This window comes from Gallus gallus, chromosome Z (genome assembly GCF_016699485.2).
Source record: "Gallus gallus isolate bGalGal1 chromosome Z, bGalGal1.mat.broiler.GRCg7b, whole genome shotgun sequence".
Lineage (NCBI taxonomy): Eukaryota > Metazoa > Chordata > Aves > Galliformes > Phasianidae > Gallus > Gallus gallus.
In genome coordinates, this window is record NC_052572.1 from 85,298,773 (window position 1) to 85,321,759 (window position 22,987).

General features: G+C 42.6%; 1 protein-coding gene across 10 annotated transcripts in view; it reads left to right on the top strand.

The window, feature by feature from the left end:
• Positions 1-23: 23 nt before the first annotated feature.
• The window catches only part of SNX24 (sorting nexin 24), a 76,223-nt gene continuing 53,259 nt past the window's right edge, over positions 24-22,987 (top strand). For 6 of the 10 annotated variants that reach the window (XM_046905304.1, NM_001101649.2, XM_046905301.1 and 3 more), the window contains exon 1: positions 24-153. Coding sequence is in view for 5 of the 10 variants with exons in the window: in NM_001101649.2 (NP_001095119.1) it covers positions 94-153 (60 nt within the window). In the remaining 5 variants the exon portion in view is untranslated. Of the gene's footprint in view, positions 154-855; positions 1,200-20,486; positions 21,253-22,987 lie in introns of those variants that run through there. The other 4 variants (XM_046905298.1, XM_046905305.1, XM_046905300.1 and 1 more) reach the window with 3 other exon arrangements.

Consider the following 22,987-nt stretch of genomic DNA (forward strand, 5'->3'; position numbering starts at 1 on the left):
CCGCCCGGAGATGGCCGCGGCGACGGCGGCGGCGCTCGGCGGGCGCCCGCGGGCCTGAGGGCGGCGGGAGCGGCGGGCTGGCGGCGCGCAGCCATGGAGGTGTACATCCCCTCCTTTCGCTACGAGGAGAGCGAGCTGGAGCGGGGCTACACGGTGAGCCGCGCCGCCTCAGGCCGGGCCCGCGCTGCCCGCGCTGCCCGCGAGGGGCTGCGACCCCGCCGGCTGAGGCGACCCGGCCGCCGTGGTCGCGCTTCTCGGCGGGGATGGGGCGGAATTGGGGGCTCGTCCGGGCGGGGCGGGAGGTGAGGGAGGGAGTCCGGCTTCTCGGTGCCGGGCCGGCGGGCGTGCTGCCGCGCGGAGTCCCGGCTGAAGGCACCGACGTGCGCTGTGCCCAGGGAGCGGCCCGGGCCCGGCGGGTTCCAGCAGCGGCCGCCGCTGTGGCCTCCGAGGGCCCCGTCCGCCCTCGGCCGCCGCGCGTTCGGAGCGCTGTGTAGAAGGCGGGCACGCAGCGCCGGCTTCTTTCCTCACACGGCGTTCGTTCAGCGGTGCTGGGCTGCCGGGAGGAATCGCGTCCCCCACAGCAGCCCACGCGGGGGGAAAGCGCTTCCCTCCTGTGCCGTCCGAATACGCGCACAGCCCCCCCCCGATGCTGTGTGCTCCTCAGGACGGGCAGAACTGGGGCGGACTGCGCAGGCAGTTACCGGTCTGCGCTGACTTCTGTGCCGCTGCCGCCGTGGTGGAAGGCTGTGCCTTCCTTGGGCACGCAGCTCGTCGATGAACCCACCAAAGCCGGTGCAAGCAAGGGGCGTCATTGCTCTTCCCCTCGGCTGACGGTTGGGTCGTCTTCTGCCGCAGGGCCTCCAGCCGAACCGGAGAACTCCGGCAGCGCTTTGCCTGCGTTTGGCCAACAGTCTGTGAGTGCCACGGGTGGCGGTCCTCCTGCCTGGGCCTCCTTAGGGATCTGCAGTGGCACCGAGCGAGTCCCGTGCTGAGAGCGGAGGGCTGCACCAGCACCGTGAGGGAAGGCGGATGTGCAGTGCTGGGTGTGCACGAGCAGGAGGTGTCCGGGCCCGCAGGACAAACTCAGCCACTTCAGATGCATGGTGATGGATGTCTGACCACAACCTCTTAGTTAAGGTTGAGTGCAAGCGGTGACCTGCAGCTTGGTTCTGGGGAATGAGATCATCCTTTAAAACGTGGTAGAGTATTTAAAACAGACGGGTTCAATGGATTCCAGCACGTTCTTCACCCCTTATGAGGAAAAGTTGAGGGAACTGGGCTTGTTTACCTCGGAGAAGAGAAGGCTCCGGGGAGACCTCATTGCAGCCTTCCAATACTTGAAGGGAGCGTATAAACAGCAGGGTGGACAGTGATAGGTCAAGGGAGAATGGTTCTCAACTGAGACAGGGGAGGTTTAGGTTGGATATGAGGAGGAAGTTTTTACCCCAGAGGGTGGTGATGCACTGGAACACGTTGCCCAAGGAGGCTGTGGATGCCCCATCCCTGGAGGCATTCAAGGCCAGGCTGGATGTGGCTCTGGGCAGCCTGGTCTGCTGGTTGGTGACCCTGCACATAGCAGGGGGTTGGAAATGGATGAGCACTGTGGTCCTTTTCAACCCAGGCCATTCTATGACTCTCTGGTTCTGTGAAATGAATGTTCCACTTGGACAGGTTGGTTGAAATGACAGAGGGATGTGCAAGGTAGGCGCATCACACATAGTGTTGGTTTTTCTTTTCTATAGCAATATATATTTTCCATATTCGAGTTAGTATTTTTTGAACGTTTGCAGTCTGAATCCTGCTACTCAGAGGATCTGTTTCTTAATTTTGCACGCATCAGGCTGTGTAAGCACCAGAGAAATCAGAAATGAAACTATCCAGAAACCATAGAAATCATTTTGGAAGTGAAAATGATTACGACACTGTCATTTTCTGGTCAGCAGCAATGGCTGAAGCTCACGCAACTGAAACCTCCTTTTAGCTCAGTAGAGATGGATGGTTATTCCTGCATGATTGCCTTAAGTCTTCAATCAGGTGACGGGTCAGAATGTCTGTATGACATCACATTCAAAAAAAAAAAAAGATTCCATAAACAGTTGGATCAGTTCTAGGGTTTACCTCAGTATGAACCCATACTAAAATGCATAGGCAGAGTTCCTCTGGGTCAGGCATACTTGTGGCAGAGGATGTGGAAATCAGTCCTGGTAACGATATGGTGTTTTACTATGAGGACTGCCTCCTATTTTGTGATGTTGGCCCACAGTGTCAGAGGCAGATGCTGGTGGTATGGCAGGAAAGGCTGAACCTTCCCACCAGTATTCCATTCCATGTTGTTGCCGTGTGACAGATGGCAGCCGAGGGGCAGTCTGACAGAACGGTGTCTGACATGGAAGTGTACATGAAGCAGAAGTGTGTGAAACTGAATTCCTCCATGCAGAAATAGTGGCACCCACTGACATCCCTTGACGCGTGCTGAAGTTGACAGAGACCAAACCAAACAGTGGACGTGAGCACAGTGATGGGGTGGGTATTGTGTTTCATCAGGAGTGGCAGTGATGTGAAGACAAGCCACGTTCCAGAAAGCCATTTATAGGTGTCACAGCATAGAATGAAGAGTGTCTTGATCAGCTCATCCGCTCAGATTGGCTGATTACAACCAGAGAGCTTTGTATGGAGCTGAACGTCAGGCTTCAGTGTGTTGGAAGCTGTGGTGGGTATTTTGGAATATCACACCGTTTGCACCAGGTAGGTTCCAGGAATGCTGGCAGAGGAACAGAAAGAACACCGTATGCAAGTTTGTCAGGACCTACTGAACCAATGTGAGGCCGAAGGTGACGGTTTCCTGGGTTCCATCATTCCTGCTGACGAGACATGGTGTCACCACTACAAGCCAGAGTCAAAATGGCAGCCCATGGAGAGGTGACATTGAATTCCATATTCAAAGAAGAGTTCAAGATGCAGCCCTCAGTGGGCAAAGTGATGTGCATTGTCTTTTGGGGCAGGAAACAGATGAACATTGTGGATTTCCTGGAACCTGGACACACTGTCAAGTCAGACCACTACATTGTGATGCTGGCTAAGCTGAAGGCTTGAAGTTACAGGGTCATGCCAGGGAAGACAAGCCTTTCTCTTGCAACGTGTTAATGTCAGGTCTCGTGCCAGTCTGAAGACTATGAAGCGTGGTCACAACCTTTTCCTGGACTGTCGTGCCACATCAGCTCTATAGTCTGGATTTGGCACTGTCTGACTTTGGTCTGTTCAGCCAATGGGTGATGGATTGTGTGGGCAGCACTTTTGTAGCACCGAGGCCATTGTAGCAGCTGTGAAACAGTGGGTCATCCCCACTAGTGCAGATTTTTATGAGCTCAGTGTGGAGGCTCTTGTTCATCACTGGCAAAAATGCACTGCTAGTGGTGGTGACTGTTGAAAAAGAGTGTTCTGTAGCTGAGAATGTGCTCTATCAAACAGTGTTACTGTGTTCTTTATTGTAGTTTCCCTGGAAATAAATAAGAGGCATTACTTTTTGGAGCCCCCTACATAAATAGTTAGCTTAAGTGTTATACCAAGCACTGAACTTCATGGCCAGTGCAAATGAGGACACCGTAAGCCCTCCTTCCAGCAAAGCTGAGGTTGATGAGAGCTCTGTAAGAGGTAGAAAGATGCTTCATAGGAAGAGAGATTTCCCTGGGAGGAAACAGTAATAGGACAGTTATCTTTCGTTGGACCAAAATTTCACTTGGAGAGTTGGAACACGTAATATATGTCAAAAGCTCAGACCACATAACCTCTTCTTGGGGCGGCCTGCTGTGGGGTTAGTATTCAGAGCTGTGCTCTAACGTATGGGTGTTGCAGGGTATTGGAGTCTCCGGGATTGAGTAGATGTTTCACCAGTTCTGAGCTATTAGGTGAATTAGAATTAGAGATGAGTGAATTAGAAGAGTTGAGATGAGAGAGGAAAGGGATGCTGTTACGTGCTGAATCTCTTTGCAGTGCAGCCTTTAAATGAGAGGAGATGGTTGCTATCCTGGAGCTCTGTGGTATATCTGAGTGAGTGGTGTTTCTTCTACTAAATGTAACAGGTAATTAAATTTCAATTATTTTACATCATCAGGCTTGCATGTGTTACTAGCCTTTAAAATCAGCGTGATGATGTTCACAGAAGGGCTGCTTAACACAGCTGATCTAAGGCAGGTGATTACTTGCTCCCTGGTGTGATTGAAGCAAAGAGTTATCAGAGGCAACGCGATTAACAGTGCAAAAAGCACGACGGAAGTTGAGGCATGCAGAAATGGTTCCGGTGGGTTCCCTGCTGGCAGAGTGCCTGGAAGTCGTAGAGGGCGTCTGCTGTGCTCTGTGGTTATCAAGGGGCTGTTGCAGTGAAGCAGAGCTTTAGAGGCGTTACTGATGGTGGTGGTGGTGGTGGTGGTGGTCTCCTGCATGCCATGGGTGGCTCTGCAGGCTCACGATGCTTCCCTGGCATCTCCATGCTTCTGGTTTCTTATCTGTCAGAGCAGGATCTGTTTTCTCTCGCACTCATCCTGCCACCATGGCACTGCTTGGAAAGGAGAGCGTTCATCCTTTGCCGCGAGGAACAGATTGCGGTTTGGCTTCCAGGTTGACTCAGGGAAAGAAAGGAGAGCAAACAAAATGAAGGAAGAGTCTGTGATGGCAACACCTGAGGTGGTGCTTGGTCAACAGAGTGCATGAAGAGCTCGTTGCCTTCTATCTTTGTTTCAGAGGCTCGTGCTAAAAGGCTCTTCTCTTGTACAGAGCCGTGAAAGCTTTTTTTTCCCCCCATGAAAATGTAGAGTAACCTTACACTCCTGCATTTTTTCTTGGTGTGTACGTAAAGTGGTGCAACACAGAATAAGGAAAATGTCTGTTTTCCTTGTGGACAATCAGATTTCATTGTCAGTTTAAATTGATGGCACCAGCTTCCAAACTATTGAGCCTGTGCTAATAAATGCAACAATTGTTCATAATTTGGCAGTGAATGACCTTTAAATGTAGACGCTTACTAAGGATATCCCTGGGGAACAATTTAACTTCGAAATGACACCCGTGTGTTCTTGTTATCATTTAAATATGCTCCCTTTGTCAATAACAGAATAATAAATACTGGTTAGATTTCTAATGTTGATTCAGATGCTGGGAAACTTACTGAATATATTACTGTACATTTGATTTATATTGACCAAAAAAATTTTACAGTGTTGTAGTGCTGGTCAAGGTGACATACGTTTAAACGTGTTCTAGAGCAGAGGTCGTACTTGACTGACACGTGTGCTTACTGCGTTTTTAATTAACACTTTAATACTGCTCCCAGAATCGCTCCCTGAACTGTAAATGTTGTGGAAGCAAGGTACAGCCTGTAAAGTTGTAAAGTACCGTGGGCGTTTTTGAGAGTCTGTGGGCTTTATCTGCATTGAAGCAGCGTTCTGATTACTAGAATCACAGACTCATAGAATGGCCTGGGTTGAAAAGGACCACAGTGCTCATCCAGTTCCAACCCCCTGCTATGTGCAGGGTCGCCAACCACCAAACCAGGCTGCCCAGAGCCACATGATAACATTTATGAAGTTATCTTGTAATTTCGGTATGTAATGATACCATCTTTGCTAGATGGCTGATGAGTCCTGAAAATACTTGACGATACACTATTCTCAGCCTTAGCTGCCTCTGCTTTTTGCTTCTTTTCTTTTTTCTTTTTTTTTTCTATGAAGAAATTTAGAGGGTTTCTTATATGGAGGCTAAATATATAGACCTCAGTGATTTTTAGAGTAGTTATCTTTAAACCTTAGTGTTCTTGGAATTCACAAATAGGAAGGAAGTCAATGGAACTTTACTTACGCTGCAGCTTACTGAGCACACTGTGTTTCTTACTCAGTAGGCCACTGAGGACAAAGTTTGGTCAGTCTTGATCCACCTTTGCTGAGCAGAATCACAGGGTCATCTGAGTTGGAAGGGACCCTTAAAGGTCTTTTGTCCAACTCCCCTGCACTGAACAGGGACATCTACAGCTCAGTCAGGAGATCAGAGCCATGTCCAGCCTGACCTTGAGTGTCTTCAAGGAACAGGGCCTCCACCACCTCTCAGGACAACCTTTTCCAGTCCCTCACCACCCCTAGCGTAAAAAACTTCTTCCTTACCTCCAACCTTCTTTAAGTCTGAAATCGGGGTCTTCACCTGACCACCATGACTGTTCAGATATCATCAAGAATGGCCTGGTGACTACATCAGCCAATTCCCTCAGGACTCCGGGATGAGTAGCAGAGGAGTCTCTTGAGGAGAGCTAAGGAAGCTCTCAAGGGCCTCGTGTTGGGAGTGCTGTGCTGTCTGTTGGTGGAATTGCTTCTGTTAGGTGCCCCAATGGAAGTGCATCAATGCAGGATTTCCAGTGACTGCACTTTGGTCATTCTTACTGTCAGCAAACGTCATTCTGCGTTACGGTTTTACGAGAATTGTGTGAGAAAATCTATCAACTTTTCATTTTCACTTCTTGTCAAGCTTTAGATTTCTGTGGTTTGAGGTAGACTAAAACTGCGTTCTGTAGAGCCCTGTGAAAGAAGGTTATGATGACAAAGCGGAAGTGTTGTCATTGACTTTGAAGGTGACATTGTATTTTTTAATAGGAAGTGAAAGGATAAGTGTACAAAGTCCTAACAAACTGTTTATCCTGGGATTTTCTGGTGACAAATATCCATTTGTCCTACCTGCAAGATACTCTTTCCTGGGACAGTCTGTTTTAGTCTTATTATTTCTACCTAAATACAGTGGTGTAAGCAGTTCACATTTTGTAAACTAATACATGTGGTATGTTATTCTGTTTTCAGTGAAGCACTTGGAGCATGACAGATATGCTTGCATACTTCCAGGGTTTGAAATAAGCTGGGGCAGAAATGGGGGCAGGACACTGTCCATGCTCGGGTCTCTCCTCTGTCCCTTCACAGATGGCAGAGGAGTGTCTCCATCCCATCCTCACCAGTCTTGCCTCCAGAAACATGCAGGAAACCCATGGAGTTGCCTTAGGGTGCCAAAGCTGCTGCCAGCTCAGGTAGAGGAGCTGTTTTGGAGGACCAAGTACAGGAAGAGTAAAATTTCATCAAAAATCTCTGACTGACGCCCTGATGAATGTTTACAGAGACCAAACTATGGATGTGAGCACAGTGAGGGGGGTTGGTGCCATTCAGCAGTGATGACAGCAACAGTGGTCAGCTCTGCTGGTACAGGTTTTTACAGGCATGACATGCAGGCTCATTGCTGGTGAAAATGCATGGCTCATGATGGTGACTGTATTGAAAAATCATGTTTTGTAGCTGAAGATTTGCTCTACCAGGTACTGTTGTTTTGCTCCTGGTTGTCGTTTCCATGGAAATAAATAGACAGCAGTACTTCTGCAGTGACCTACCTGTATGCAGACAGAGAGAATTCATTCCTCTTTATTCAGCGTGTGCCAGGAAAGCCAAAAGGTTGGGCACCCATGGTGGATCACAGTGTTGGCAAGTCACAGTCAAGATCATGGCCTCCAGCTGTCAGTTGTTAGATTGCTTGCATGGTACGTACAGAGAACTTGAAAATTCATGCTTGACTGGGATTATCCACACTGGTGGCAGCTGTTTGCCAGGAAGGTGTTGGAAAAAATAACGCCTGTCCTTAACGGTAGCATTAGTGTTTGACTGCTTTGACTTGTGTATTGAGAACAGTGTAGAGCTAGGATGGTCTCTATGCCTGCCCGTGCAGCCTGAAAACTGTGAGATAAGGATTACTGATCACTGTTATTTTATTTTATACATTTTTTTTTATCTTGCCCTGTAATTGATTAGCTTTTTAAAAATTGATTCTGTTTTTTGAACTGGAGCAGAGGGTGCTCATGTGCTGCAGTATCTCCAAATTGGAAAACAGTGAAATCTAAAGCTTTCCCATCACCTCCGACGTAAGGACAAAGAAAGTCTTGATTGTGTGGTGAAATAATCAATTCATCAACAGCAAGTTTGTATTGATTACGTGGAACTGCTTTTATGAAAAGTGACCATATGTACTTCAGCTGAGTGCCTTTACTTCTGCTCTTCCACAAGCCTCCTCTGTTTCTTTGGGTTCAGATTGCCTTCTCAGTAATCGAGCCCTTTCCAGGAAGAGGACTGCTTGGTCACACATCTGCTTTGCAGTCAAGCTGTGATGGTAATTACAGTCTAACTTTATTGCCCTTTGGAGATACGGAAGCATAAGAAACACGCCTTCATTTTAGTCATAAATTAAAGCACTTTGTAGTAATGGCAGAGAACATTATAACAATATTTACTTCGTTTGAGAGCTATTCAGGGACAACAGCGTAGAACAGATTTGGAGTTGAATGCTGCACAACTGTAAAACAGATCTGGAGTTTGGTACTGTGACATTATAGAATCACAAAATACAGTAGCCTGTCACTTTTCTGATATTTTTACAAATTTGAAGAAAAAAATGTATTTTGCAATGGCATCAGCTACATGAAATCCCCCAAACCTTTCATTTCTAAGCATGTATTAGGGAACATTTAAAAGTTAAGTTTTAATTGAAGTTCAGTTCTCCCTGTAAGATACCAAGACCTAGCTTCTGATTTTAAGTCACAGTGCAAGAAAGGGCAGTGCAGAGTCAAGCATCTCTTTTTGTACTGAACTGAAAATATCAGAGGCCTTTCATTGTGCCGAACACATGAAAGGTGATTGGTAGTGGTTCATTCTTTTTGCCATTTCATGCAAGTGTTTTAAGAAATCCTGTTTTGCACCGGTTACAGAGCTCAAGTACACTCTGAAGTAGGGCTGAATATACTGTAGTTTTTGTTCTGTATCACCCCTGTGCATCACAATATGTTTTTCTGGGATTTTCAGTCCTGCTGTCCCTTGGCCAATAGTTCTTTCTTCTGTGTTTTGCTAAACTTTTTTCAAAACAGTTGAGAAGAGGGAAAGAACATTTTTTAGATGTTTTAAGAAAGAACTTGGTGAGAACTTGCCAGGAGCATTAAGAGAAGACGGTTACAGCCCTCTGTATACAAGACAATCTTTATGTTGGCCTGAATTAGGTGGAAAGTAGGAGAGGATATTTGAAGTTCACCGCTTTCACTTAGGAGGTCTTTTAGTGTTTTCTCATTACCTCTTAGCACATAGTTGCTACTGCATGGAAAGAAGGTGGAAGTGGAGTGCATTAATAAGAATCAGAAACAGTTCTAGGAAGCATGTTGTCTCTACATGCATTCCAATATTCACATTTGAACTTTTCATTTACTACTAGATGCTAATTTCAGCTTCAGAAAACCTCTCTACGGTGTTAAGACTGAAAAGAAGGGTTACTGTCTGGATGTTAACTTGAAAATGTGTGTCTGATTTCCTCCCAGTCCATGGGAAGAGGAGGGCATTTTTCTCTGCAAATGGGATGTTCTGTAAGGTAGGAAAAGGTGGCTGTCCTTTAATTTCTTTAGTCACGAGCACCTTCTGTTTATTCTTCTGTTCCTCTTATTTCTTTGTTTTCAGCGTGGATATAATCACGAACGTCATGGTTCTTTAAATCCAGCGGCCAAGATAATACTGCTCCTGCTGAACTTCCCTGACTGCCTGGGTGTTTGAATAGCACATTTTGTGGTCTTCCACAGAAAACGCAGCTGCTTCACTCTGCAAATAGATTTGGCGCCTGGGAAGGAGCCAGCAGCACGCTGCACGCTCACAACTAATGTATGCTACTTGCCAACTGAATTGTCAAAAGTGGCTGATTTGAAAGGGGGTAAAAACTTGCTTAAGGTAATCACAGATACAACTGTTATCTGTTGAGGGCTAAGAACTTAATGCCCCGTTTCTCAAATGAGATTTTACTATAACGAGATAGCTGTATCGCACTCCTAAGTGAAAAGCGCATGAACTTGCCTGCATGGTTATTCCCAACCTCTACTCTGCTAACCAGCCCCAAAAGTTGTTGCTTATAAAAGTGGAAAATGGACCTGATAAAAATGTTTAGTTTGCAGGGCTGCGTTTTATTTATCATATCACAAAAGAGCAATGTTTTGTTGTATCATGGTCAAAATAGAAGCGACCTTGCTTGTTCATGAGTGCTCAAAGCTTACAGATAAGAGGCAAAATAATAGAGTACAATAGAAAGAGTGTAGTGTAATTATTTGTGGCTTGTCAAGTGAAGCCCTCTCAGGCCCCAAGTGATTCAAATCTGGGAACTCTGCACAATTCTGTACTCTAACCATAGCCAGCATCAGAGAAATCTCACCCAGCTTCTCCGACAGTGCTGAAATTGCATCAGTTTGTCATGCACTGAGCATGCCAGCTTCACGCAATATCATTTGCTTGCAAATGGGCCTGGCCCCAATGCCCTGAGACACATTCTTTGGTATCTGACTCTTGGCCTGTGATTTGTCATGTCTCCAGTGCTATCGGCGCAAAGTAATTTTAATAGATTCTGATGGTTTGCTTGTGGAAGGTAAAGAATGCAGTACAGATTGTGTCAGGTAGCTTTCTGTGGCATGCAACGTGGTTGAGCTCTCGTGATGGTGATAGCCAAGCAGAGAGTATGGAGAAATGGGAACCCTATTTGCAGTAGTATTTAACTCCCCTCTTCTCAGCTGGGGAGGGACACCTCTGCTAACTCAGCAGAGCCAAGAATTTAGCAGCTTAAGAAAGAGACCTTACTGGTGCTTAAGAGCTGTTTGTGGATTGAACGTGGGGACAAAACATCAGTGGCTTTGTTCCTTGGTGCTGGGGCAGAGGGTGCACGGTACTTAGGAGGTGTAAAAACGTTCAGCTACTTCTGTGGAGTAAAGACTTAATTTATTTCATTTGCATTTCCTTGGTGTTGAGCTAAGTATTAATTATCTGCAGATTTAGTACTCTCTAAACAGCATCACTGTTTTTTTAGGAGTTATGATCTTCAACACTGCTTACACACACACACACACACACAAAAAGGGTTGTACAGTTTGTTCTAAAATGTATCTGATGTGAAATTGGATAAATATGATTTAGAATATAGATTTCAGAAGAATCTACCCGTAGATTTTAGTTAGCTATTCGTGACTTGTTGGATAACTAAACCTTTGTTTAGAGTAGTTTTGTTTCATTATGAGATGTGTGACTTTTTTTTACTCTTCCTTTGACACCACTGAGATGAGATTATTTTGCCATTGACAACTCTGATCTTTGCATCATTTTTTTTTATTATTTTTTTTTTTCAGCTGACTTCCTAAATTGATTACTACTTCTGTGCTGGAGCCTGCAGCATAGCTCACCAGAATTCTGCTGACACCGATCGATTAATGTGAAGGTGTTAATGTTAGTGATTTCATCTAAGAAACATTCAAAACCATGTCAGTAATCTGTTCTTAAAAACTGCCAGATCCTTGGATCTTGTTATTTTGAACGTGTTAGTTTGGGTTAACAAGAATTTCTCTGAAGAGCAGAAAAAAGAGCGCGCTGCTCAGTCCTGCGGGAAGGGCAAATTTTAATCAGTTGTTGTACATTAGCATGGCATACATGCACGTGCTTTAATATTTAACAAACTGTTTTAAGAAATGTTCTTATTAATATTCATGGCATCTCTGAGGAATCCATAGAAATGCCCGAGCACAATCCGTTTTTTTTTTTGGTTTTTTTTTTTTCAGTTTTGCCTAGGGAATTTCTGACAGCGGTGTAACTCTGAGCACCCCGCTAGCAGTCTGTGCATGCTGCCATTCACCTTCCCCCTTCAGCTTCAACAGTTTTTAGCAGTTCTGTTTAGCTAAGCACAACGTTCCAGTGAGCCTGCATTTTTTCCCTTTCTGTTCTAAATATATTCAGAAAAATACTATTGTGTTACACGGTTTCTCAGAGAAGTTCTGGGCTATGGCCAGAGCCCACTGTTCAGATTGTACACAAAAAGAAGTTGTTCTTTTCCATTGTGAAGTATACCAACTTTTGGAAATGGTTTGCTTTTTATTTCGTATAGTGCTTTTGTAGCATGATTTTTGTTTCTTTTAAAGCATTGTGCTAGCTGTTGTGTTATATGTGCATCGTTAAGACAGCTCTTGAGAGTTCATCCAAAGCAGCTCTGTTCTCTTCCCTTTGGAAGTATTAGAGGTTCTCATAGCAGCACGGTTGCTGAAATAATCATGAGCTGCTCCATCTCTGTCTCTCTAGGCAGGAAAAGAAACATCTTTAGTTTGCTGAACGTCTTCCTGGGGGATAGCCATTCTTTCTGTTCCTAAGTAGCATTACATTTTGAGGCAGACTTGTTACACCAGATGTTTTTCCTTGTTTAAGCACCGCTAATACTATTCAGTAAAGCATCTGTGTTCATTATTTATCTTCTTTACTACTTCAGACTTAAAAATGGTCAACAGTGAAGAATGGGACCAAGCGTATCTGTGTCTGTAGCTGTGTACATACATAGCAGCGAAGGCAGATGCAGGCCATTGGGGGAAAACATATCAATCTTTAAGCTAATCAAGAAGCTACAAGAATTTGTTGCTACTCTTACTTCAGAGCGCCTCTTCTTGTTTATAATTTCCACCATAAATTGCAAGCTCATTGCCAAGTGGCCCACCTTGGGCCACTAGGTAGCGGGTTTGGTGGCTTGCCTGTGAAGCACAAAGCAGCATAGGGACAGGAGTGACAGGAGGGTTGACACAGCTCTGGTTGTCCCACACGAGTACAGCACTTTGCCCTCACTTGTTAAAAAAAAAGAGTACTGGTAAGTTTCTGTAAAATGGGAAAGCCATAGAATCATAGAACCATGGAATCATGGAATGGCCTGGGGTGAAAAGGACTGCAATGCTCATCCAGTTCCAACCTTCCTGCTGTGTGCAGGGTCGCCAACCAGCAGACCAGGCTGCCCAGAGCCACATCCAGCCTGGCCTTGAATGCCTGCAGGGATGGGGCATCCACAGCCTCCTTGCAAGAGCCTTTCCTAGAGTTAATACCTGAAAGAACAGGTGTATTCCACCTCAATCCTGTCTCATCTGAAGAGGCATGTAGGTGAGCTATACAAGTTTGGAAAGTTATATGACTTCAGGTTTCCTAATGACAGAAATTACAGAGCAAATTATCTACCATTCCAGTTCCCGTTTGCTGTTTGCAGTCAGACACGTCCATGTAGCTTAGCTTCACTGTATTCTGAGTGCCAGTAATTTACTTACTGCTGACTTTTAGATGCAGCTTTTCCCCCTTAACACCAAGGAAATGATCAAAGAATCTCCTGCAGTTCCTAAAGGGCTAGTATTTTAAAACAGAAGACTTGGTGCAAATATTGGATGTACAGCAGTATGATGATGTGCCTCTGCTCTAAACACTAAATAAGCCACTTGTCTTTCACTGCTAGCCTTGGCACTGGCAGAGTGTTTGATGCTGGCCAAATTAGAAGTGCTCAGCATGCAAGAATCACTGTTATTAGCAAGAACGGTGACTAAGACAAAAGGTCTTCATTCATTATCTCGTGCAGGCAATTTCTGTGTTTCTTGGGGAAGCAGTGAGGTTATTTTAGGCAGTAGGATAAGCAGACAAAGAGAGTCAGTGTTTACTCAGTCCCCAGTTGCAAAATCTGTATGACAGAAGCCCCTTTTTACTTCCTGCATTCTAACAGTTCTTAGTTCCTAGTCTGTAGACATTGGAACACAATTCCATGTACATATCTCCAACAGATTTGCAGAAGAACATTGGAGAGTGATTGATCAATTTATCAGGAAAGTAGCTTGTGCAGTGGCTGATATTGAATTTTTCTGACTTTAGAGTGCATAACTTTTGAGCTCAGTGTTCTTTGGCTCTGTTTTTATTGCCTAATAATGGCTAAATTTATATTTTTACAGGGTACGTTGTAGTGCTCCGTGCTCACTTCAGTGAAAATAGTATCAAAGTTCAGTGTATAGTTTTGGAGGAAAAAAAAAGTCAAGTTACAGGCTTCTTAAATGTTTTATAGCACGTCAGGGTTGTTTTTTTTTTCTTTCTTTCTTTTTCCTTTCTTTTATTCTCCTTTGTGTTGCGTTGTAAATATTTAAATATGGGTCCCAAAAATAAAATCTCTATAAAATGCGGAGCTTCTGTTGAGGACTCCAGGGGTTTAGTGTGCTAAATTAGCACTGGTTGAATGCATCCTCAAAACATCTTTGGGCTGCAATTGTTCACTTCAGCAGCTTTGATGAGTGGTCAGAAGTGAAAAATGGTGTTGTAGACCAGACTGTTTGTGACCACTGAGAAGTTCAGAGGTCTTGATTTTGCCTCCAGGTCCCAGCTAGTGCCAAGCAGATGGGAGTGGTAACGTTCATACTGGGAGCTTACAGAAAACAAGTCTTGGGCAGTGCTGGATTGATGTGGAAATTTGCAGTAACTACAGAATATTCCCTTACTTGGCAGGAATTTTGGAACAGTGAGAGGAGGTTGGAGTTTTGTTTCAGTTTTCTGGGCAGAGCTTTCCTTAAGGAGTGGATATCAGCATTGCTTCTGATACAGCAAGGCCTGCTCCAGAAGTAATGCCTCTTATTTTTTTCTGTTGGGCCACAATGACAGAGGTGGGTGCTGGTGGTATGGCAGGAGAGGCTGAGCCTTCCCACCAGTTGGGATTCCATTCCATGTTGTTGCTGTGTGATGGATGGCAGCAGAGGGGCACTCTGACAAAAGTGTGTCTGGCATGGAAGAGCATATGAAGCAAAAGGCTGAAACTGAATTCCTCCATATGGGAGCAGTGGCACGCATTGACATTCATTTATGAACACTGATGGAGACCAAACAGTGGATGTGAGCACAGTGAGGGGTGGTTCTGCATTTCAGCAGTGGTGACAGTGATCAACTCCACTGGTGCAGGTTTTTATGCATGCATGTGGCTTGCAGGCCCTTACTCACTGCTGGTGAAAATGCATAGTTAGTGGCAATGACTGTGTAGAAAAACCGTGTTTTGTAGCTGAGAATTTGTTCTATCAAATAGTGTTATCGTGCTCTTTGTAACGTGTAGTTTCCGTGGAGATAAATAGGAGACATTACTTCTGGAGCCACCTACACAGGTTCTTGGCAGTAATCCTGGCTGAAATGAAGTCAAAGGCTAAGGTTTGTCTCGTCTCTTGTAAACTTCACGTTGTAATTTTGCGTGCATTATTAAAAAGCCTGAGCTCCAAATAAATGCTCTGGGAATTCGCTCTTGGTTCAAGCTTCACAGTTTTCAGGTTGCTTTTGAGCCAAGCTAAGTGCTGAGTTTTCATACCTGTATGTCTGTAGCATGTAATTGTTCCTGGAAGGGGCGGTTTTCTGTCGGTTTTATCTTTGCTCAGGTGCCTCGCTGACCGGTAGGGGTCACTGTGTGCATTGAATTTAGGAATTATGTAAAGGCACTTTAATTACATTATTTTTAATTGCGTAAGCTAGCATATTTGAAACCATAAATCCCAGAAGAGAATTGTGCTTTTTATTTGTTATATTATTCTATTGTGTTTGAGTTGGGAGTGCCTGTACCGAGCAGAAATAATACTTAACGTTTTAAAGGAAAACTGCGAAGCATTCAGCAGTTATATTGGAAGTCTAACCTAATACAGTCTCAGTTGACTTTGTAAGAGTCAAACGTCACAGCTTGAAAAGGTAAGTAGTTAGGAAGTGGCTCTGGTTGTATCTGCTATGTTTCTGTGCCCTAAAATGCTGAAAACACACCGGAGGGTCTGTTGAGACAGATCTGTGGACTACATAAATGCTTCGGTAATGTTTTTTCCACTCCACTAGAAATTAAAACTTTTAAGGCCACTTTTTAACGACTCCGATGGAAAGATATCAAGCGTGTGTTGCTTTTTGCTAAAGCGTGTATTTATCAAGATAAGTAGGTGGTTGGATAGTATCCTGCCCAAGTCTGTTGGTTAATCATGCAACTAGTTCATAATCAATGTGGTCACTTCAAGCCACTGCGTGAAATCCATTTCCAGTTTTTCTGTATTGGCTGTGCTGAGGAAAATCTCCTTGCCGTCTATAAAGTCTGCAGCTAAGGATTTGAAATATTTTCAGTGTAAGAAAGGATGGAAGGACATAAAGCATCTTCATCCATTCATAAATGTGATTTATCAGATTTTGAATGAGATGGCAAGACTTTGTTGCTTGCGCTGCTTTAATTACTGGAATTTCTTAATGAGGGATACGTTGCACATAACTAAATGGACCCAACTGCTCTGTTCGTTTTCATATCTGTTACCCGGCCTCCTTTTCCAAACGTAGAGCAGAGTTTTCCATACCTGCGTTATTCTGTGCCATAGTTGTGTTTGTTGAAGCTCACATGTATATCCTGAGGAGCCTTAACTCAAAATACCTTCTAACTACTAAGAATCTCCCACTGTAGTGATCCATGGAGAAATCACTGCTTTCCATGAAAATCACCCTCTTCTGATGCCCTACCTCAGATCTAGGAACTGAGAGTTCAGTTTCAGGTCTGGGCAAGTCTCTGCTCAGATTGCTGCAGAAAAAGCCTGAAGAGACAACGTGGAGTTGGTTGAAACTGAGATAAAGAGTAAGAGCATATTTTTAAGTTTTTTTTTCTGTAATAACAATACTTACAGTCAGAGCCTGCCTGTCAGGAGTGAGCTGATTAATTTCTGTAATTAATAATGATTGATTAATTATATTAATTAAGTAATTAATACTGTAATAGCAGCAGATTGGAGCAGACAGAGGGTAGCGAGCTATTAGGTAGCAGTGTTGCATGCTTTTCTGTACCTGCTGAGATTTGCTTAATTTGATTGATGAGTACTATCTAAACACCTGTGCTGATCACTTTTACACACATCCCACTCCGACAAGAGAACAAAAGATCTGCACAACCATGATCTCTTGCCATCATTTGGTTGAGATTTTTACTCTATTGCTAGTTCGGGCATTGCAATGAAGAATATTTTGCTTTCCTTAGCATTGAGAAGGGGGGTAAACAGTTGGCAGAACACCGCTGTTTACCCTGTGCTTTTGTTTTGCAAAATTGATATTTGGGTTAATTAGATATTCTAAAAGGTGATAACTTACAGGCACAGAAAAGTCTTCAAGTGACTGATAAATAACTCGATCGGAATTGGATGAAAAATGTAATCATTCTGACAAGGTGATAACATCTTGTTACAGATGTTAGTTGAATTATAAAGTTCTCAGTGTAGCATATTATAAAGAATTTCTTAGTGTAGCATGAGATTATTTGCTTTTTCCTTCTTGTGTCATTTGTTCCCTGCATCTCCAGTGAAGTCATTGTAGCTTATAAGAATAACAGCTTTACCTCTGCCTCTAAGTCTACGAACTGTTCTGGTCACTTGAGCCTAACATTTTAATGCTTTTATTTCTTCAGAACTTTGGAACAGGCTCCTGTCAGATTGACTACCTTACATTGCGATGTATATACATATACATGAGATACATTACATCTCAAAAATCAAGAAAACTGAATATGTGAATATTTCTGCCTCTGTAGTAGATGAATACGTGGCAAAATTGTGCTGTGGTTCATCTTAACGGTACGTTGGTGACACGCTAGGAATTGAGATTATTAGTTTCAGTTAGGTAATTCTAGTAGTTACATTTGTACATACTGGTCAACGTGGCCTACGTGTGATTTATTCCGGTGGTTGATGATAATTGAGTAGTGATAATTGGGAGAGTATTGCATGTTCTTTTAAAAGGAAGCGTTTGGTTAGAACAAATGGCTGTTTTATTACTTGGTGATTGATTGTGTTATTTCTTGCAAGTGCAGTTCTTTCTTCCAAAAAACTACCCATTCCAAGATAGTTTGAATAAGGCTTTCCATGACTGCGGAGTTCTGATGCAAACTAGCTAGGTGACAGAATGTCAGCATCCCAAACAACACTTTCAGACAGCAGCATGGTGAACCAGATACTTGGCAGTGGGGAATTAATTTTGCATCCATGGAGGAAACATGTACTCACCTCTCTCTGAAATATATCCAGAGAGGACTTCTTTTTTGACTGTATTGATAGGAGCACCCAATCTGTGTGTTCAAACAAAGGGAGCAGGTTCCAGGGTCCTACTAATATGAAATATTTTATCACTGTATTGAGCACAACAATGATGTGGTGGGATTAAATGGATGTGTTATTCTTTATCTACTGATTTTCTATATACGTAAACTTTGGTTATATTTGGGTGTTCTTCTTCAGTCACAGATGTAGAGATTGTACCTTTTTAAAACTGATTTGATTTTCAGCTGTATGCTGTGTCATATTCAGTTCATCATTCAGTTGCTCATCTGTCTTAATTTTCATTTAAAAAAAAAAAAAAGGGAATAAAAAAAAAGCCACCATAAAGAGTCCCATGCCCAAAGTGTTGGTAATATAACTGAGTGTTGATGACACTGAAGCTGCCTATGCAGCTGAATTTTGTACAAAAAACCAAGCCAGTAATGGTGTTTACCAAGGAGCAGGGTAAGAAGGTTGAAAGTGGAAGAGGGAACAAAAAGGAAGATGGAACTACATTGCAGAAGTCCTGAAGTTGTGTGCTTTCGGTGTAAAGATGGCACCCTTCTCAAAGGAGCCTTTTCCTAAGTGGCATGTTTTGCAATTAACGTGATGCAGGCTGTCATGTCTTAGGCTTTTGGATTCCAGACAACAGTGGGAACTGTGAATTACTGTATGTAAGTAAGGTGTAAGTGTTTGAGACCACATGCACATGTTTTTCCTTTTTAAAATGTTAGGTTCTCGGTTTATTATCAGCCCTTTCTAAGACAACAGCCTATGGCACTAAGATCTATATTTTTTCCACTAACAAAGAAAGGTACTTCTCATGCATAATGAATACAAGTATTTGTTTTTCTTTTGACTTTGACTTTAACTCCATTGAGTTTAACAAGGAAAACAAAAGTCATTGCTTCAGCTTAGTGTGCCTGTCTGGAAAGAAGTGATGATACTGCTACAGGCGTGCTTTGAGCAATGGCTCGGGCATTTACCCAGTTCATATATCCCTGTCATAAAGAGTCAGTTTCTCTTCTTTTGAAGTCAGATGTAATGATGTAGGCTTTCTCTGAATCATTCACAGGGAAGAAAAAGTATTCTGTCTCCTCTAAAACAGAAACATGCTCGTGATGGATGTTTTCCTGAAATGAAATGAAGGAATATTAAAGCAATGTCCTAAATTTGAGCAAATAATTTGCATTATTGCATGATGCAGTTAGGAGCTGGCAATTGCCTTAGAAAAATAAAAGCTGAATCTAAAAGAGATTAAGTTGTAGCTATTACATCTGAAAGTTAACATGCATTATCTAAAGACTGGAATGGCAAAGTATGTTTATTGTAATTCTCTTTCAAATTCTGCTTGTCCTCATGGATCCATCTGTTAACAGCCTGTCATACAGTCTCTGTTTCCAGTCCTCTTAGCTCCTACTCTGCTACAGTTGGAGTACATGGCTTCTTGCTTTTCCTGAGAAAAGTTGCTACAAGGTGCATCCTGAAAACATTGGGAATAAGTACAAAGTAGTATATCCTTGATTTTCAGGGTGGTTCAAAATGAGCTTACTGAATAAGCTGGAATGCTTCTTGTGCTTTGGGTGGATACTTTGCACTCGAATTAAAAGTCAGGTGTGCGGTGCATTTAAAAGTAAGTTCACTTTGGTTTGAGTGCTTGGATTGGGTTTTGTTTCATAATTGGTTATGAATTGCTGCCATCATCAGTATCAGTGTCGAGGCTTTGAGCCACATATTTATGTGTATCAGACAACTGAGATGAAGGGAATTTCCTGTTTTTTGTATAAGCACAACGTACGAGAACCAGACTTGGAAAGGACAAAGTGTAATTTGTCTGTGACTTCTCGTCTAAAGATATTCTTCCTGATACTGTGGGGTTCTTGAGAATAAAAGTTTATGCAGTAATTTTATGGCAGAAATGCAAACAAACAAACAAAAACAAAACAAAAAAAACACCAACTTATTTGTTTTCTTTGTTTATTGTTGCAATGACTTTTTAAAAAGCTTCCTAAATATACATAAAATAATTATTAAATACACATACAATATCTGTACTGTCAGTTGTCTGCAGTGCTTCCTACTAACTTCACGAGGATTACGGAGGATTTTCTGTTCAGTAATTTGAAATCACAAACATTGAATACATAATGGTTGGTTTGTTGTTTTTTTTTGTTTTTTTCTTTTATCATTCATTTCCCCTTAGATCTGTACATATTAAATATGTATAGTTTTGTGTATGTGCAAATAAATGCTGACAGCTGACCATAGGATCTGAGATGACAGAGTTATTGCTAGACGTATGCTGAGCTAGATGTGTGAAAATGTTGAAGATATTTTTGAAAGCCATTTGATAGTATTCCATGCTTGGTTCCATTTTTGAGTCATTGTAAAATATCAGCTTGTGGTCAGAAATTTTAAGTTACAGGCAATAAGCAGACATTGAAATTCTTCCCGAGTTTCCATGAGGTTAATTCACCTTCTGAGAAGAGAAAAAAACTAAAAGGGAAAAAGGTGTTTTGCCAGGGTTAATAAAATAAAAACAGTCTTGCATTTGCTGTTCTGAGAAGCTGTAGTGCTGCTGTTTTTTGCGTGTTTGTCTTTCCCCCTGGCTCCCTTGCAGAGGAAATTGGGAAGTTTCATTGGAGTGGGAAAAGTAGTTGCTCTATGCCTGAAAGTTGACCCAAACTTAGCCAGATGGCCTCTGAAAATTTCAGTTTACCCCAAGGTGTTCTTCACACTCAGAGCAAAATTATTCTAGATTCTTTGCAGTACGTGTGTTAACAAGAGCACCCAGAAGAGAACATGCTTACCATCAATCTTTTTAGTCTGAGAGAAGCTTGAGTGATTCAGTGGAACAGAAAACGGCACAACTCTTGCCGTCTTTTCCCTTTGCTGTTTATATGTGGTAAATGGGATTGCCCAAGTTGCTTCTACTAAGAAAAATCAGGAGGTATACTCTGATTAAGTTATTCAACCACATTTCCCTGATACTCTTAAAGCTTGTATTTCGTTAGTTATGTGGGACTTTCATTTAGTCAACCTTTGGACTCGTGCTACTTGTTCGAAGTCAAGGGGAAGGAATAGCCTCTGAGAGCTGAGTCTTTCATTTCTTTCCTCTTGAAACAGAAGTAATTTCATGAGTGTGTGAGGTGGCCAGTAGCTCTGCTTTGAATCTGAAGACTGTTTTCAATTATAAACAAGTAGTTAAATAAGTGTATGGATTAACTTAGGCTGAGCAACAGTTGTCAGTCGTGAAGAATGACTCTTGGACCATCTTTTTCCCCCTTAGGTTTTTCTTGTTGGAAACGAAGACTGCTTCTGCCCACTCTAAGGTATAAAATGAAGAGCAGGTTCTTCTGAGTTCTGTTCATTTCTCAGCACAAACCCAGAATTTTGTGATTTGAAGTTCTTCAGTTAATACGCTGGCATTTTTTAATCGTTGTAGTTTACTTTGTCCTGACTGCTTTGAGTCTTTCATTTATAGAGCTAACATAAAACATAGATTCTGTAAGGACTGTCATCTATACAGTTACGTCCTTACAGGTTACTCTGTGCAAAATAAGTTTACGGTGATAGGGAGATTCTATTCAAGGTGACAGAAAGAGGGGAATAAAAATAAGAAAATGGATATTTTATCTGTAGGGCACTGTAGGACAGTGTGTATGGAGAGCCGCTGTCCAAGAACGCTTCAGCATTTAAATCAATATAGTTTGAAAGACTCTCATGCAAGTTGATGTAATAACCTCTGAAATACTAATGATCGGTTATCCCTTCCATTGGGAAACTGTACCAGTCCCAAGCACAAAAGTGGTCATTCAAAATGTCTTTACTAAGCAGCACAGTATTCTGCAGAAGTAAATCTTGAGTAGATCTGGCTCCCTAAATGGTAATTCCATCTTTTTTTAAAAGGTCAGCTCAATTAAATTTTGGCAAGATTGAGTCTTCAGTGTCTCTTAGTATATTCATTGGGACACGTTGGCTGGTAGCTTGCAAGTGTTCATGAGCAAATCGGGTTAATAATACATTGGTACCAGTACAAATAGATTGTCCTCATCACTGCATAGACAAAACACTCAGGAGAACCGTGCAATTCTTTAAGCAGTAGTGGCATGATATAATGAAGTTGTATTCCATTAAGCAGTTGTATACAAGGGAGCAAAATGTCATCACCTGAGTGTGGCTGCATTTCTGTGATACAACCTCATCTGTTCCGTCAACTAGTTTTGCTGTGATCAATAAGCAGTTTTCTGTGGCCTTTCACTACTGTCAGATGTCATTGAATGATGTAAATACACGTCAGAAACTAGAAACTTGACAGCTCACCTAGACTAAAGAGAGAAGTGCAGGAGGGGGTGCGCTGCTGGGATAGACAGAAATGACAGCTGGATGTCTGCTGTGTATAAATGATTTGGTATTGCTGCAGACAAGATTTTTCATTTTCCATAAGCATGCAGCAAGATGATTGTGGCTTGTACACGAGTCAAATTATTCAAAAATACTCAAGAGGAAAAAGCCTTCTTGTATTACAGGGCACGGGACAAAGTATTTTAAATGGTCTACTTACAAGACCGTTGTGTGTCTTGATACTGAGTCTTGGGTCCTACCTGCTCTTAAAATAAAGGAAGATTAAATAAGTATTGAAAGTATTCTCCTCAGAAATATACAGTGGGGAAAGTCTCTAGTCATGTTAGCATACTCTTTCATCAAATAATTGTCTTCCATCAGCAACTTCAGGTTTCTGTTGGAGAAGCACAGCATCAAAGCTTTGGGAGCGTTGTGCTGTGCTGTCAGTTTCTTTGTTTGTTTTGGTTTAGCTTAGTTGTGAATTAGTTTTGAAATGGCTTTCAGAGCTGGCAACGGCGGATTAAGGGAAACAGAGGTATTCCACTGTGATGGATTTTAGATGAAGTGTGCATTTTTATTCTGATTGAAATGTTTTATTACACTTCATGATTCCAACAAGGCATCAGCTGGCATAACGGCTAATAGAAAGAGGTTAATGGTACTCAGTTTTGCACTTACAGTTTTTTTTAGGAATGGACTTCTGTTCCAGTCTTAACGTAAGAA